Source organism: Lepisosteus platostomus, chromosome 16 (assembly GCF_059453375.1).
Source record: "Lepisosteus platostomus isolate fLepPlt1 chromosome 16, fLepPlt1.hap1, whole genome shotgun sequence".
NCBI lineage: Eukaryota > Metazoa > Chordata > Actinopteri > Semionotiformes > Lepisosteidae > Lepisosteus > Lepisosteus platostomus.
Window position 1 is genome coordinate 20,846,899 of NC_142626.1, and position 14,270 is coordinate 20,861,168.

At 37.4% G+C, this 14,270-nt stretch overlaps 1 protein-coding gene across 1 annotated transcript in view; it reads left to right on the forward strand.

Annotated features, from left to right (window-relative positions):
• Window positions 1–3,937: 3,937 nt before the first annotated feature.
• Window positions 3,938–14,270, forward strand: part of LOC148647017 (hydroperoxide isomerase ALOXE3-like) — a 58,731-nt gene continuing 48,398 nt past the window's right edge. Inside the window, exons 1-3 of the mRNA XM_088608816.1 lie at window positions 3,938–4,155; window positions 7,522–7,717; window positions 9,666–9,747. Of these exons, the coding sequence (XP_088464942.1) occupies window positions 4,003–4,155; window positions 7,522–7,717; window positions 9,666–9,747 (431 nt within the window). The 5' untranslated portion in view covers window positions 3,938–4,002. The remainder of the gene's footprint in view (window positions 4,156–7,521; window positions 7,718–9,665; window positions 9,748–14,270) is intronic.

Below are 14,270 nucleotides of genomic sequence, written 5' to 3' on the forward strand. Positions count from 1 at the left end.
CCTGAAGATTATTACTAGTGCAAGATACATTATCTGATTTACTCAGTCAGGCTATCACTTCACCAGTCATATTTTGCCTTTTAACAAGCAATGTTGAGTTTCTGACTCAAAGCCACTTATGGTAAGTAATGTGTTATAGTAACATTCCTGGAAGCAGCCTGAATCCTGGGGCAGTGAAATTAGACAAAAACTCCAAAACATCTCAGTCTGCACCCTCTCTACCCATTTCCACAGCTGGACAGCTGCTTGTATTTTCTGTATAGTCATGTCAGTCTGAGGTTGTTTAGAAGGGGCACTACTGATGAGAAAGGAATGGAGGAAGGATTTTGTGATGTGGATAAAAGTGTTTTTATTCTATATTACGTTATGTTAAAATTAAAATCAACAACTTACAAAAGAAATTGACAACTGACATTTAAACAGCTTAAAAATATTGGAAAGGTTATAAAAAAGAGGATGCTTTTTTGTTCTGTTGTAGTAGCTAAGTGATCTTGTCATGCTCTTAGTTGAAATAAGCTTTTATATTTTTTACCATTGGCTAATGGAGCCATTAGCACAGTCAATATACTGTACCAGTCAACAGTAATTGTCCCTATAAAAATCAAAAACACTGAACATCATACAGCATCTCACTGAATGAAGATGGAATTTTTCAAGAATACCCCTCAATGTCTTACTTCTTGTTTTATATATTTAATGGTTTTATAAGCGTATCAAGTTACAAAATCACCTGGTCTAAGTTCTCAGTAAGTCTCAGTAAAGAACAGAATTCTGCCCAAAACTCTCTGCAAAAGAAGAACATTTTGTGTTTCGTGAACTAATTGTTATTTTTACCTGATCAACAAAATTACTATTATTCCAAACACTTTTGATAAAACTTAGTTCACGATAGTAAATGTATATTTACTTGTTTTTGAGAATTTGAATATAATTAACTAAATGAGACTCATATAACCTACAGTATCTGGTAGACAGTTGCAAATGCTATAGTAGCAAATGCTATTGTCAATATAACGATATTAACTCGTTAATTTTATCAATTTTATCATTTATAATTTTATAATTTTATGATTTTATCAACTCTTGTTTTTGTAATCCCTGAGCAATGTTAATTATTGATTCAGATTGCCTTTACTGGAAATTGGTTAACTTTATTTAACTTTCCACTAAAACAACAAATGTCTGGGCTCTCAGGACTAGGATTTCAAAATCCCTGTTATATAGGATTTGATAAAAGTAAAAAAAAAACGTGTAATACATGATCCTACCCTGTTCCAGAGAAATCAAACAGTTCTGGGGTACAGGAAGTTTAAAGCATGATCCAGTTACTCAAGCGTCACAGTGTGCACAACAAATGTCTGTGGTGTGGAAATGTTTATGCAAATGCCATAGCATTTCCCAAGACAGAGGCAGTATGAATTTCCATCGAAAAATATCAGTGACAAGTCTATGCTGGTTTAAACAGAAATTCCCATTTTACAGTATACCTACCAGAAACCTGCCAAATTTGGAGTATTTATAGTATTTGTCTAAACAGGTGTTGCGCAATATGAAAATCACAGAATGAGACACTGCACAATATAAAAATCAATGAGACACTGGCCAATAGAATGAAAGTATTATGGTTTATACATCAAACATATTTTACCATGTGGTAATTTTGTTGTTATTACAATACATAACAAGTCTGGAGATGATTGCTCAAGCAGGTTTTAAAGAAGAGATGTTTGTAGTTTAGGATGTTTTTCCAAGCAGGTGATGACCTTTAGATTGTAACACCACTTCAACATGTGAAGATAAAAACTGCTGCAAGTTTTAATTTACTATAACCTTTAATTCATATAATATAATTCAGTTATATAGGAGAACCTGAGACAGCAGAAGCTAGAGAAATAATAATAGTCAGATAGCCATCTTCATTAAAGGAAGAGGTCTATTTTCACATATTGTTAAAATGTGAGGGTGTTAAAATTAAAACATATTATAAGAATCCAAAACATTGCAGGCCCTGAATCCATCTTGCTATGAAAGCAAATTATAAAGATGAATAATTCCAACCACTAAAGTCAGATATTGTGGAGCATAAAACAACATGTGTGTTCGTTATTCTTTGACACAGCTTACTACTACTAATAATAATAATAATAATTGCTTACACTTATATAACGCTTTTCTGGACACTCCACTCAAAGCTCATTACAGGTAATGGGGATTCCTCTCCACCACCACCAATGTGCAACATCCACCTGGATGATAATTAGTTGTACACTAATAAGTGTAAGAGCAAACACAGGCATTTCAATAAGTTTTTTGATGATACAGTCCTGGCCAGCTTATAAAATACCCAGAAAACCATGAGACCATTCTAAATGATTTTAATACATGGTGTAATGAGTTCTCTTTGAATTAAATGTCTTTAAAAGAAAGAAATATTTAAAGAAAATGCAACACCCATCACATGTACTGTAAGTGATGGTCAAACTGTACAAATTGTCAACAATTTCTGACTCATAGACTGGACTCACAGACACAAACCTAAAACATATGGCGTGAAACCATTTACAGTTTAAAAAAGGAGACTCTTGAAGAAAACACAGCTATTCAAGATAGAACTATTTACAAATTTTTCTATAAGTTATGTATTGAAAGTGTCTTAACATACAGTCTCGCCTGCTGGTTTGGCAACACCAGTTTTGTTAATTATCTCTCTTTTCTAGCGTTAATCCCGCATCAGCAGGGTCTGCTTGTCAGCACACCGGACTCCATTTGGTGGTTTGAACCAAATCTTTGAGCTGACGTTGCCATTAACTGCGACCGAGAAAAACTGCAACTGTTGCGTCGCTCTGCCTGTTGTCGGAGTTGGGGGGGAGGAGAACGAAGTAATGTAGCTAATTCATAGAGGGGGATTATTAGGAGCCATGGGAAATTTGGCCAGGACACCGGGGTTACACCCCTACTCTTTTCGAGAAACACCCTGGGATTTTTAATGACCACAGAGAGTCAGGACCTCGGTTTTACGGCTCATCAGAAGGACGGCAGTTATTTACAGTATAGTGTCTCTGTCACTATACTGGGGCATTAGGACCCACCTGGACTGCAGGGTGAGCGCCCCTTGCTGGCCCTACTAACACCTCTTCCAGCAGCAACCTTAGTTTTTCCCAGGAGGTCTCCCATCCAGGTACTGACCAGGCTCACACCTGCTTAGTTTCAGTGGGTTGCCAATTGTGAGTTGCAGGGTGATATGGCTGCTGGCCCAGTTTTGTTAATTATAATAATAATTATAATGAACAATAATAATTCATTAAAAATAAGTAGGTAAATAATAAAGTCATGGTAACAGCAGAAAGGGTGGCAGCTTTTTACTTTCTAATACCTGAGGACCGATAAGAGGTGATACTTTTGTACATTTACTTGAATAGTTTTCTCAAATGTAATTTACTGAATTACTTATTATTGGAAGGAACAGTACATTTACTCAAGTAACATAATTGAGTACTTTTTACACCCGGGGCTATACTCAACTATTCATCGGGGACTAAAGTTCAGCAGGTTTTCTATGTATACTTGTTATAAACAGCATTAGATCTGGAAAAGGTTAAAATTGAGAAACTAAGAAACAAACAGAAAAATTAACTCTTCCAAGATTCTGGTCCCTGAGCTCTGGAGTAGGGAAACTGTTTTAGAATTATCCTAAAATGTATAAAAATAATTCAAATCCTAACCTTAATAATAATATAACTTAAAACCTAAACTAATGAATATGCAAGACTGTTGGTTTACTGTTTCTGTTAATCACAACCTGGTTCCTAAAATTGTGTGGGTGTTTGTGTGTGTTTGTGTGTGTGTGTGGGGGGGGTCTCCATAAAGGGGGAGGATTCAACTGGAGCTCTATTTAAGCACCCACTTGTACTGTGAAGTTACCCAGTTGAGACTTATCTCTTCTCTGCTGAACTCAACAGAAAAACTTTTACACTCTGTAAATCATAAAAGAAATTAAAAACTATGGCAGCATATACTTGCAAAGTATCTGTTACCACTGGTGACATGGCTTTTGCTGGAACCAATGACAATGTTTCTATCATCCTGATAGGTACTGATGACAAAAGTGACCCCTTTACGCTGGACAACTGGGGTGATGATCGAGTCCGTGGAACTGTGAGTACTGTATCTTTAAATAATTTCCATTGTATCTGTGAATACAGAACTAAAACATCCTGTGTGCTCTCTATTTTTTCCTGCAAATGGTAGCATGTGTAGCATTTTGTTCTTGGAATGAACAACAATAATGTGATGTCTGAATATTTCATGTTGCTGTGTAGTATAGGCCATTGTCAAATGTTACGAAACTCATATTTTCTTGTGAGAATATGTGCTAAAGAAATCTGATACATTTTAAATATTTTTAATCATTGTTTCTAAGATAAAAAAATCAATTTACTTCAACAGTTATATGGATAAACACAATAATTCAGGGGGAGTCCTATTTTACATAACTGTGAGCTTTGGTAATGTCATAATCAAATATAAGATTCAATGCCTAAATTTAAATTTAATTCTGTGATTTTAATGTTGATTTAATGAAATGGGCATCTCTGCAGTTTGATATTTGAAAGGGAAGAAACTGATTTTAAAAACATAATGTTTGAGAAATAAGATACATGCAGGGTTTATAGGACAAGACCTTCCTAAACTATCAAAAAAAAGGAAGAAAGTCTGGGCGGCACATTGAATTTGAACTTGAACTTGAACTTTATTGCCATATGTAACCCGTACTGGTACAATGGAATTCTTACTTACAGAAAGTCTCTCGATTGTAAAACAAGTGTAAAAAACAAAACAAAGTGCAAACTGTGCATCAAGACAATGTACAAACAAACAATAGACAATGTGCAAGTAAACATGTAGACAGTTTGAATGTAAACAATACAGACGTGTAAACAATGGAGACTGGAGTGGAGATGTGCAATAGATAAGAAATCATAAAGAGGTAGATGGTGATTGTGTAGGTGTGGTCCGAGGGGGATGGCTAAATGTGTTAGCCAGTCTCACTGCTTGTGGGTAGAAGCTATTGAAGAATCTAGTGGTAAGTGTCCATATGCTCTTATATCTCTTGCCTGAGGGCAGTGGGGTGAAGAGCTCATACCCGGGGTGTTGACTGTCCTCTGTGATGGCCAGAATTCTACCACGGCAGCGGTCCTCATAGAGCTGTTTAATCTCAGTGAGACCGCAGCCGATGATCTTCTGGGCCATATTGATCATTCTCTGCAATGCCTTTCTTTCTCGCGAAGAGGTGTTGCCATACCACACGGTGATCCCGTTGGTGAGGACGCTCTCGATAGTGCAGCGGTAGAAGTTCACCAACACATGTATTGGCATCCCCCATCGCTTGAGGCACCTCAAGAAATAAAGGTGCTGCTGAGCATTCTTCATGATAGAGTCAGTGTTCACAGTCCAGGTTAGATCTTTAGAGATGTGAATTCCCAAAAACATAAAGCTGGTGACTGTTTCCACTTCCGTTCCATCAATACTGAGTGGGCTGTGAGTGTATGGCCTGTGTCTCCGAAAGTCCACTATTAGCTCTTTCATTTTCTTTATGTTCAAGTCCAGGTTATTGCTATGACACTACCTAAGCAGCTGTACAACTTCATCCCTGTAAGTGGACTCGTCATCATCACTGATCAGTTCTATTATAGTGGTGTCATCGGCAAACTTAATGATTCGGTTGTTGCTGTGTCTTGCTGTGCAGTCGTGAGTAAATAGGGAGTACAACCTTGGACTCAGACAGCAGCCTTGTGGGGTTCCAGTGCTCAGGGTGAGTGGTGTTGATGTTTTATTGCCTATCCGCACTACCTGTGGTCTCTCAATAAGAAAGTCCAGCAGCCAGTTGCAGACAGAGTTGCACAGACCTAATCCCCTGAGCTATGTCACCTGTTGACTGGGTATGATGGAATTGAATGCTGAACTGTAGTCCACAAACAGCATTCTCACATACGAGTTCTTAGTGTCCAGGTGTTCCAAGGCTGTATGCAGAGCCAGGGATACAGCATCATCCACTGATCTGTTGTTCTGGTAGGCGAACTGCAAGGGGTCCAGGGACTCTGTGATGGAGGAGTTGATGTGTGACAACACCAGCTTCTCCAGGCATTTCATCACCACAGATGTTAATGCTACTGGGCGGTAATCATTCAGGCATGTCACTTTTGTCTTTTTGGGGGTTGGAACAATAGTGGTTTTTTTAAAGCAGGTGGTGATAGTTATCGCACATTGGTGCGATAGTTAGCATTACAGCCTCACAGCACTTGGGTTCAATTCCAGACTTGGGGTGCTATCTGTGTGGAGACTGTATATTCTAGTATGAGTGTGTGTTTGTGTGTCCCCTTTGATGGACTGGTTTCCTGTCCAGGGTGTGTCCTGCCATGCACCCATAGCTTGCCAAGGATAGGCTTCAGGTCTCCAGTGACTCTGTACTGGATTAAGTGTAGCGGAGATAGTGTGGTGACGTCAACACCCTCACTGCACGTAGCAGGGTCCTCAGCTGCCTGGGTTGAGGGAGGTCTCCTTTAGCTCACGTGGTTGGTGCCCTGTTGCGCTAAGCCGGAGACCCGGGTTCGCGCCCCAGGTGTGGGGGACGGAATGGGTGGCGGGGAGCACGACCCAGTGCGGAACCGTGACTGTCATATAAGCAGTCAGAAAATGTATGGAAAATGTCTAAAAATACAATCATACAAGAAACAGTAAAACTCTAAACATAAAAATATTGCTGCTTTAAGAAAATAGTTAAGAAATAAAACTATTTGTATGAAATAAAGTTCTGTCCAACTCCAGCACTTTAACTGATCTGACACCCTGCTTGTATCTCAGTGTAGCATCAAGCAATGAGTTACATCAAATCCAACCTTGGTAAGCTCCTATTCTCTCTCACAAATATACTGGACTTAAAAGCATTTCTACATTTGAAGTTTGCCTTCACCAGATTGTGTTTTATGTACTGAGCAGCCTCAAGAAAAACACTTACTTCCATGAAAATATTTCTCTGCTCAAATATATATGTAGTTTTTCCTTTCTGTTTATAACTAATAACATTACAGCAATTGCAGGAGTTAACATTTCTTTTGTAATAGTCAATTGACAATTACTACAAAATAAGGACAGAAGAAAGATTACAAATGAGGTTAATTCCATCCAGCCATTTTTAAAAAGGCTGGGCCTCTTTTTCCATTCTCAGTCTGATCCTTAAATGCACTTCCCAGTAGTTCCATGTTGCTGGTACATTTAGTTACCAGATTTTCATTTGAGTTTATAATTCCCTTTTAATACTGAGGACATTCAAAGACTTTGAGTATTTTTGGTATTTGAAGAAAGTTTCTGCTAAACATAGATGTGTAAAAATGTTCATACTTGGTTTCTCTAGTATTTCAAGATGTAAAACAATCCATTGCAAAGGATGTCAAAATAATCTGAGAAGTAAAACTACACAAATTAGGATTATGGTCCTGATACATGGTGTGTGTTTCTTTACAGACTGATGTGTACTATTTAATGTGCAAAAAACATCCTGGAGACATTGTGCTGGTCAGGCTGGAAAAATCTCCTCATCTGTTCGGAGATGACTGGTTCTGTGCGACAGTGACAGTGGAGTTTGAGGAGAAAACGTACATCTTCCCCTGTTATAGATGGCTGAAGGGGAACGAGTGCCTTGAGCTGAGAGAGGGCGAAGGTATTCATTCCTTTTATTAATAGACATTTCTGTGTTTTAAGAATATAAATATTCTATCGTTTTTTATACTGCATGTCTGTTGCATAACATTAACAGTAAAGTTAATATACAGATATCTTTATTTAATTAAATATTTGCGAACAGTTCATAAGATTATTTTTTAATAAGGAACAGTTACTATAAATTCTAAACTATAAATAAATTAAGCACATAAAAAGTAGGAACTGGAATGTTCCTTACATTGGACAGTGGTTAAAAATATAGGGACCCCTATAACTCATAACATGACATCAGAGTTGCTACCCTGTAGTCTGATGTCAGATTGGAAAAACTGAGCAAATCTGGACCTGGTCAGTACTGAGCTTCTGATTGGATTATCTGGAAACTAAATTGCTGCTGTATATGGTGTTGTAGGACTAGTTGGTGGTTCTAACCCAGAGTTTCTGAAATCAGTGTCCAAGAGTGGTGAACACTGTTCTGTAAAAGATGTTGTCTTTCAGATGCAATAGTAAAACATATACAGATGCAGCCATCCAAAACAAGTGGGGTACGCTGCGGTAACCGCATATTACCATATGTAAATTAAATCATGTTAATGGTATCCGGAATCACCTTGTAAAACCGCCAGGAGGAGCTAATAAAGCTTAACCTCTCATGTACAGCATTTGAGCTGTCACCAGAAAACACCAGGTTTCGAATCCTGATCACTGCTAAGGGACAATCTTTATCCAATTAAGAATTTAAGTTGTATACTCTTTAGACTTTTAAATTTAAACTGTGTATTACAGCATGTTAATCATCACACATTAAAAAGTTGGTATATTTTATAAAAGCAAGATTGCTCATTTGAACAAAAGTACACAACCTACCACCTTTATCATACATATTTTAATTAAGCAGAAATATTTTATGCATCAAAGTCTTTACCAAAGATATTACTAATAGTATTAATAATGAATGACCTTGGACAAGCTGTAAACTCAAACTATTACCCTGGTCCACATTCTTTGTAATAGTCTTTGTTAACGAAAATACTTTATTTTTTCACTGACAAAAAGTAACACAACAGCATTTAGTTGATCCGATCACATATTCATTTCCAATCATACAAGGTAAGTCTTGAGAATCTCCGATTCACCATGCCTTTCACATGCTCATAAACGATATTAATTTAGGAACATAAACATATTATGTAAACTGTACTGTATATTGCTGGTCTTGGTAGTTTAAAGAAAAAATACACACCAGTATTCCATTTCTTCCTAAACATTTTAAGCATCAAAGTGTTACATGTGGTTATTTCGGATGTTATACTGTACATTCCTCTGTGGGTTTGTACAATCTGACCTTCCTATAGATCCTCTTCATCCAACTTTGCTGTTCAGAATGGCTGATGCTCTTCACTTCAGTGAGGGAAGGTGTAGATTTTTTCCTTTATCTTGGGGATTCTTTGGAAAAGATTAATTATATTCTGAATTCATTTGAAAAGAGTGTCGTGGCCCTGTACTGGAACTGGAGATTTAAATTTTGCATTTAGTTTCTTTTTATCTAGTTACAGAGAATGTCAAGTTCAAATGGCCTTTGCTTGGTGGTCACTGTTAAAGTGATACAGTAACATTTTGTTTGGTTTGCTCACTAGATATTACAAGAAAAGTATATCCTTATTGCTTGTGCCAAATGATCTACAGTTATCCCCTCAAATTTTTTTTACTAGATATGAAAAACAATTTGCCATTTTTAAAATATTTACAGTACAATGTTAATAACATTTTAATAACATTTCACAGTTACACACTAAAAAAATGAAATTATCTTTAAATGTAAATAAAATCTTAAACATCAAAAAGTCCAACCCAGTCCAATCATTATAAGGCTTTAGCAAAGTTTTGACAATGCTAGTGTACATTTTCACTTATCCTACACATAAAACTTCTACCCTGTATTCCAGCCAAGAAACCACAGGAAGATCAGCTTGACAGCCTGCGGAAACACAGAAAGAGTGAGCTGGAGAGCCGAAGGCTCATGTATCGGTAGGTGGAAAAACCACAGATCATTCAAATGTGACCAGGTTAATTAGCACAGGGGCACACATGTTAATATAGAAATATAAACAGCACTCATGTTTGTTTCCTATTGGTATTGCTAAAGATTCATTTAATAAAATCATTTAATCATTTATTTTTAGTTCAGTATGGATATCTTTGGTCAGTAGCTACTGTATATCAACCTGCAGCTCTCAACTGGTGACCCACTGAAGCTCAGAAGGGTTGAGCCTGGTCAGTACCTGGATGGGAGTGGTGTTAGAGGGACCAGCGAGGGGCACCCACCCTGTGGTCTGTGTGGGTCCTATTGCCCCAGTATAGTGGTGGGGGCACTATAATGTGGTGGGCGTCGTCTTTCCGATGAGATGTTAAACTGAGGTCCTGACTCTCTGTGGCCATTAAAGATCGATAAGAATAGGGAGTTATACCAGGGTCTGGGCCAAATTTCCCCCTCGGCCTTTACCGTTGCCTCCAAATTGTCCCATGCGATGGACCAGGACCCTGGTATACCCTGCCTTGCGCTCGTTGCTTGCCGGGTAGGCTCTGGCTTCCTGTGACTTTGTTTGGTATAAAGCGAATTTGGCAAATGACATGACATGAATATCAATATCATTGACCATTTCATTCAGTTCCATAGGTACAGAATTCTGATCACTGATGTGGTGCACCTTATACATCAAGTGATTTTTTACTAATCTCCACTGTTTCTATAATTATGAAGCTTGATTTTTTTCACACTGAAAAGTTTGAACCAGGTTAAAATAAACTTTTGGGTCATGTCTAGTGCACTCCGCATGGTTTACATTTACATTAGATGAGCATATGCATCAGTACAAATTAACTTAAATTAAAGTATAATACAGTACTTAGCATTTTGTTGCAAATCTTTTACATGCAATAAAAGCCGGCAAAGTTTTTTTTGAGATGCTTAGCTCTTTCTTTATTTGTTTTGGGAGGTTTCTGACATTTTCTGACTTCAGTCTTCTTTTCAGAAAGTGAAATGTATACTTGTTTAGATAACTACTTTATTGTCCATTGATGTGGACATTTGTCTTTGGCTTCTCCCACAGAAGTGCAAAACACACAAGCAACACATAAGAGTCACATAAAATCACATGAAATAACAACAACAGTATCTAATACATAAATAGTTGGATAAATAAATAGGTAGGGGGGGCATACATTTACATACCTTCATTGAGTATTTTTATTGCAGAGGGGACAAAGGACTTCTTATAATTGTTTTTATGTGAATTTGGTACCCTGTACCCTCTTTCTGATTTGAGTGTTATGCATTGAGAATGGAATGGGTGTGATGTTCCTTGCTATTCTGAGAACTGTATTATGATATAAATAGCAGAGATGTGGCTGCTGTTTCCCAATAATTTTTCCTGCCATTTTCCCAATCCTGGACAGTTTGGTTTTGCTTTTCAACCCTAGGTTTCCATACCAAACTGTCATGCTAAATGCAAAGATGCTCTCAATAGCTTTTATATACAGATGCAGCCATTCAAAATGCGCGGGCGATACCACATTATTTTCCGGTACGCTGTACGCAGTCTACCGCAAGTTACCGGTAAATACCGCGAGTTACCGGTAAATACCGCTAGTTACCATAAATTCTCCTATAATACGACAAGCAAAATAATAGTATCTGGAATTTCCGCAAGGTGGAGCTAATAAAGCTCAACCTCTCATGTTTGAGCTGTGGCCATCAAGGTCTTTAACGAAGATATTACTAATAGTATTAATAATGAATGACCTTGGACAAGCTGTAAGTGTAAACTCAAAGTATTGCCCTAGTCAACATTCTTTTTTTCATTGACCGTCTTTGTAAAAGTAACACCACAGCATTTCGCAATCACGCATTTGTTTCCAATCATGCAAAGTACAGTAATTTTTGAGAATCGATTCACCATGCCTTTCACATGCTCATAAAAGAGAATGATTTAGGAACATAAACATATTACCGTATGAAAACTGTACTGTATACAGTATGTATATGTATATTTAATGTCTTAACTGTGCCCGTTTAAGTATTGAATATTCATATCTAATTTTACCACTGAAGGGAAATCTTAGTAGCTGAGCATAAAAAGAATAGGAGCATACTGCAACGCGTGTGAAGGCCATAAACAATATTAATTTTGGAACATAAACATACAGTATATGGCTGGTCTCTGTACTTTAAAGAAAACATACACGAAATATGGTTTCGTTATGACCAGAATCGGTCTTGAGATATTTTTAATTTGATTTACAGTATTTGAGAGGTATGTCTTAAAACCGATACTACAGTGCGTAAATACTGCTCACGTATATGTTTCTAGGTTTATATTATGCATTTCATATGGTCAAATTACTTTTGAGCAACTAATAAGAAGCGCGAAACGGTATGCGTTTTAGTTTCGTTTTGTGCTGGGACTCTGCTTTTAACAATGTCGCCGTGGATTGATTAGAGATATCAAGTACATACAAGTCATTTTTTAAATGTTGTAGTTCGTCTTGTAAAAATGTTACGAGTACATCATCTATCAACAATTACACAGGTTCTGTTTCCATATTGCGGATTTTGGTTACGTAATATTATTTTCTAAATTTCACGTTGTGAATATATGATTTGGGCAAACAGAGCCGCAAAGAAGTACATAATGGGTTGTTGTTTTTTTTTGCAGTTTTATCTAGAACAAGCGATGCTTAAACCTTTGTTTGATTCTTGTGAAACTATCCACACGACAGTTACAGTACCTAGGAGTTGACTTCAGTGATGTCACTGATGGGATGTTTCTAAAAATCCATCCTCTGTAAAACGTCTTCTCTAGTTGTCCTGCATATGTATTCGCTAATGAAGCTGTGTGTTCTGAGCCTGGATCTCTACATATCTGCATGAACCAGCTTAGAGGGCTAAAGACAGCTTGTGTTTAAATTGAGTGTAAGGCAATTTATGCTTCTAAAGTCATGGTCAGCATTTATTATTGTACTGTGCTGTAAACTGGTTCTGTGCCTAGTCACATTATTTTATAGCGTTTTTATAGCGTTATCAAATCCGGTGGCGCTGTGTGTTAGTTTCCTGACTCCCATGTCACATGGTCTGTGATTGAATCCCATGGAACTATGACTTTATTTTTTAACAAACATTTCTTTGAAAAAATGAAATGTTTCCCTTGGTCAGAGATTAAATAAAACCTCACTCGCACCAAACAAATTTATATTTCTAAATATCACAACATGATCGAATTTAAGTCTTTTTAATAACAATGAATAGTCACCTATGCGTTACACAATAAACATTTATATTGATTTGAATCACGTTTTGAACCAGCTACCAGTTAACACTGTACTTCCTACTTTGAAAATACCTGTGAAACCGGTTTAATTCATCACAGCCAGCACTCCGGCAGAGAGGGGTTGTACTCGTAAAGTAGAAGCAGGTGAGATTTCCAGCGAAAGACACCTCCCCCCCCCCCCCTCATACTATTCAAATTGTATTACAGCATTGTAATTACACATTGTAATTCTATTACACATTGTACACATGCTTAAAAGAGAAGAGAGAAAATGCAAGCCTTCTTCAGGTGTGAGGGTCTTCTGCTCAGAATGAAACGCTAAAATGTAATGTAGGCTCTGAATGGGTTCAATTATGATTTGGGCTTGATTAAGGTCGCTGCCTTTCATCTAAAACCCTACTTGAATCCTTCTAAACTAAAAATCAGTGTTAGTGAGTTCTAAATAAAGAGGTATCCAGGTAACAGTGAAACGGGCGGACAGTCTGGGGAGATCGCCCGTTTTCCATGTAAATAGTTTCCTGGTTCCGCACCCCTTGGTGTTTCTCTCGCTCTCTCTCGGGTCACCTGATCATTAGCTCGAAAGATTTCAGTGCTTTGTGTATATTCTAATGGTAGTGGGGGCAGGGTGTGTGGGAACAGGTTTGGTTGAAATTGCATTGGAGATCTATGTTCTTCACACCTGAAACATTTTCTCTGAAAGCATTTTCTTCGTAGTTTAGCCGATCTTGTTACAGCATGTTACAGTTTACTATTATTAACCATATTAATTTAAGTGCTTAATGCCATTTTTTGACCAGGCACGAATATTCTTAAGTCCAAATCTTCGCAAGGGAATCAGTGCGAATTGCAATACTAATTAAATGACCGTAGGCACTTTCCACCCCCTCTGCCAGCAGGAACATTCCTATTCTTAGCTCAGCAGCTCATTACAAACCGGGTTTTTTTACACAGCGATACAGCTTTGCGTTGTGAATCTGTTTTTCCGTGTTTACAAAGAAAGTGGAATACAGTGATACTACCTGCTATACAGATACATATGTTTAGATATTTAGACCCTTAAATTAATATCATTATTAATAATAATGATTATAATGATAATAATGATAATCGGCCAGTGAAAGCTCTGTTGTCCTTCACATCAATGCCTGAAACATTTTACCGAACCCAGGATTTTACAGAGAGGGAGGAGGCGAGGAGCTCAGCAGTACAGAACGAACATTCTGC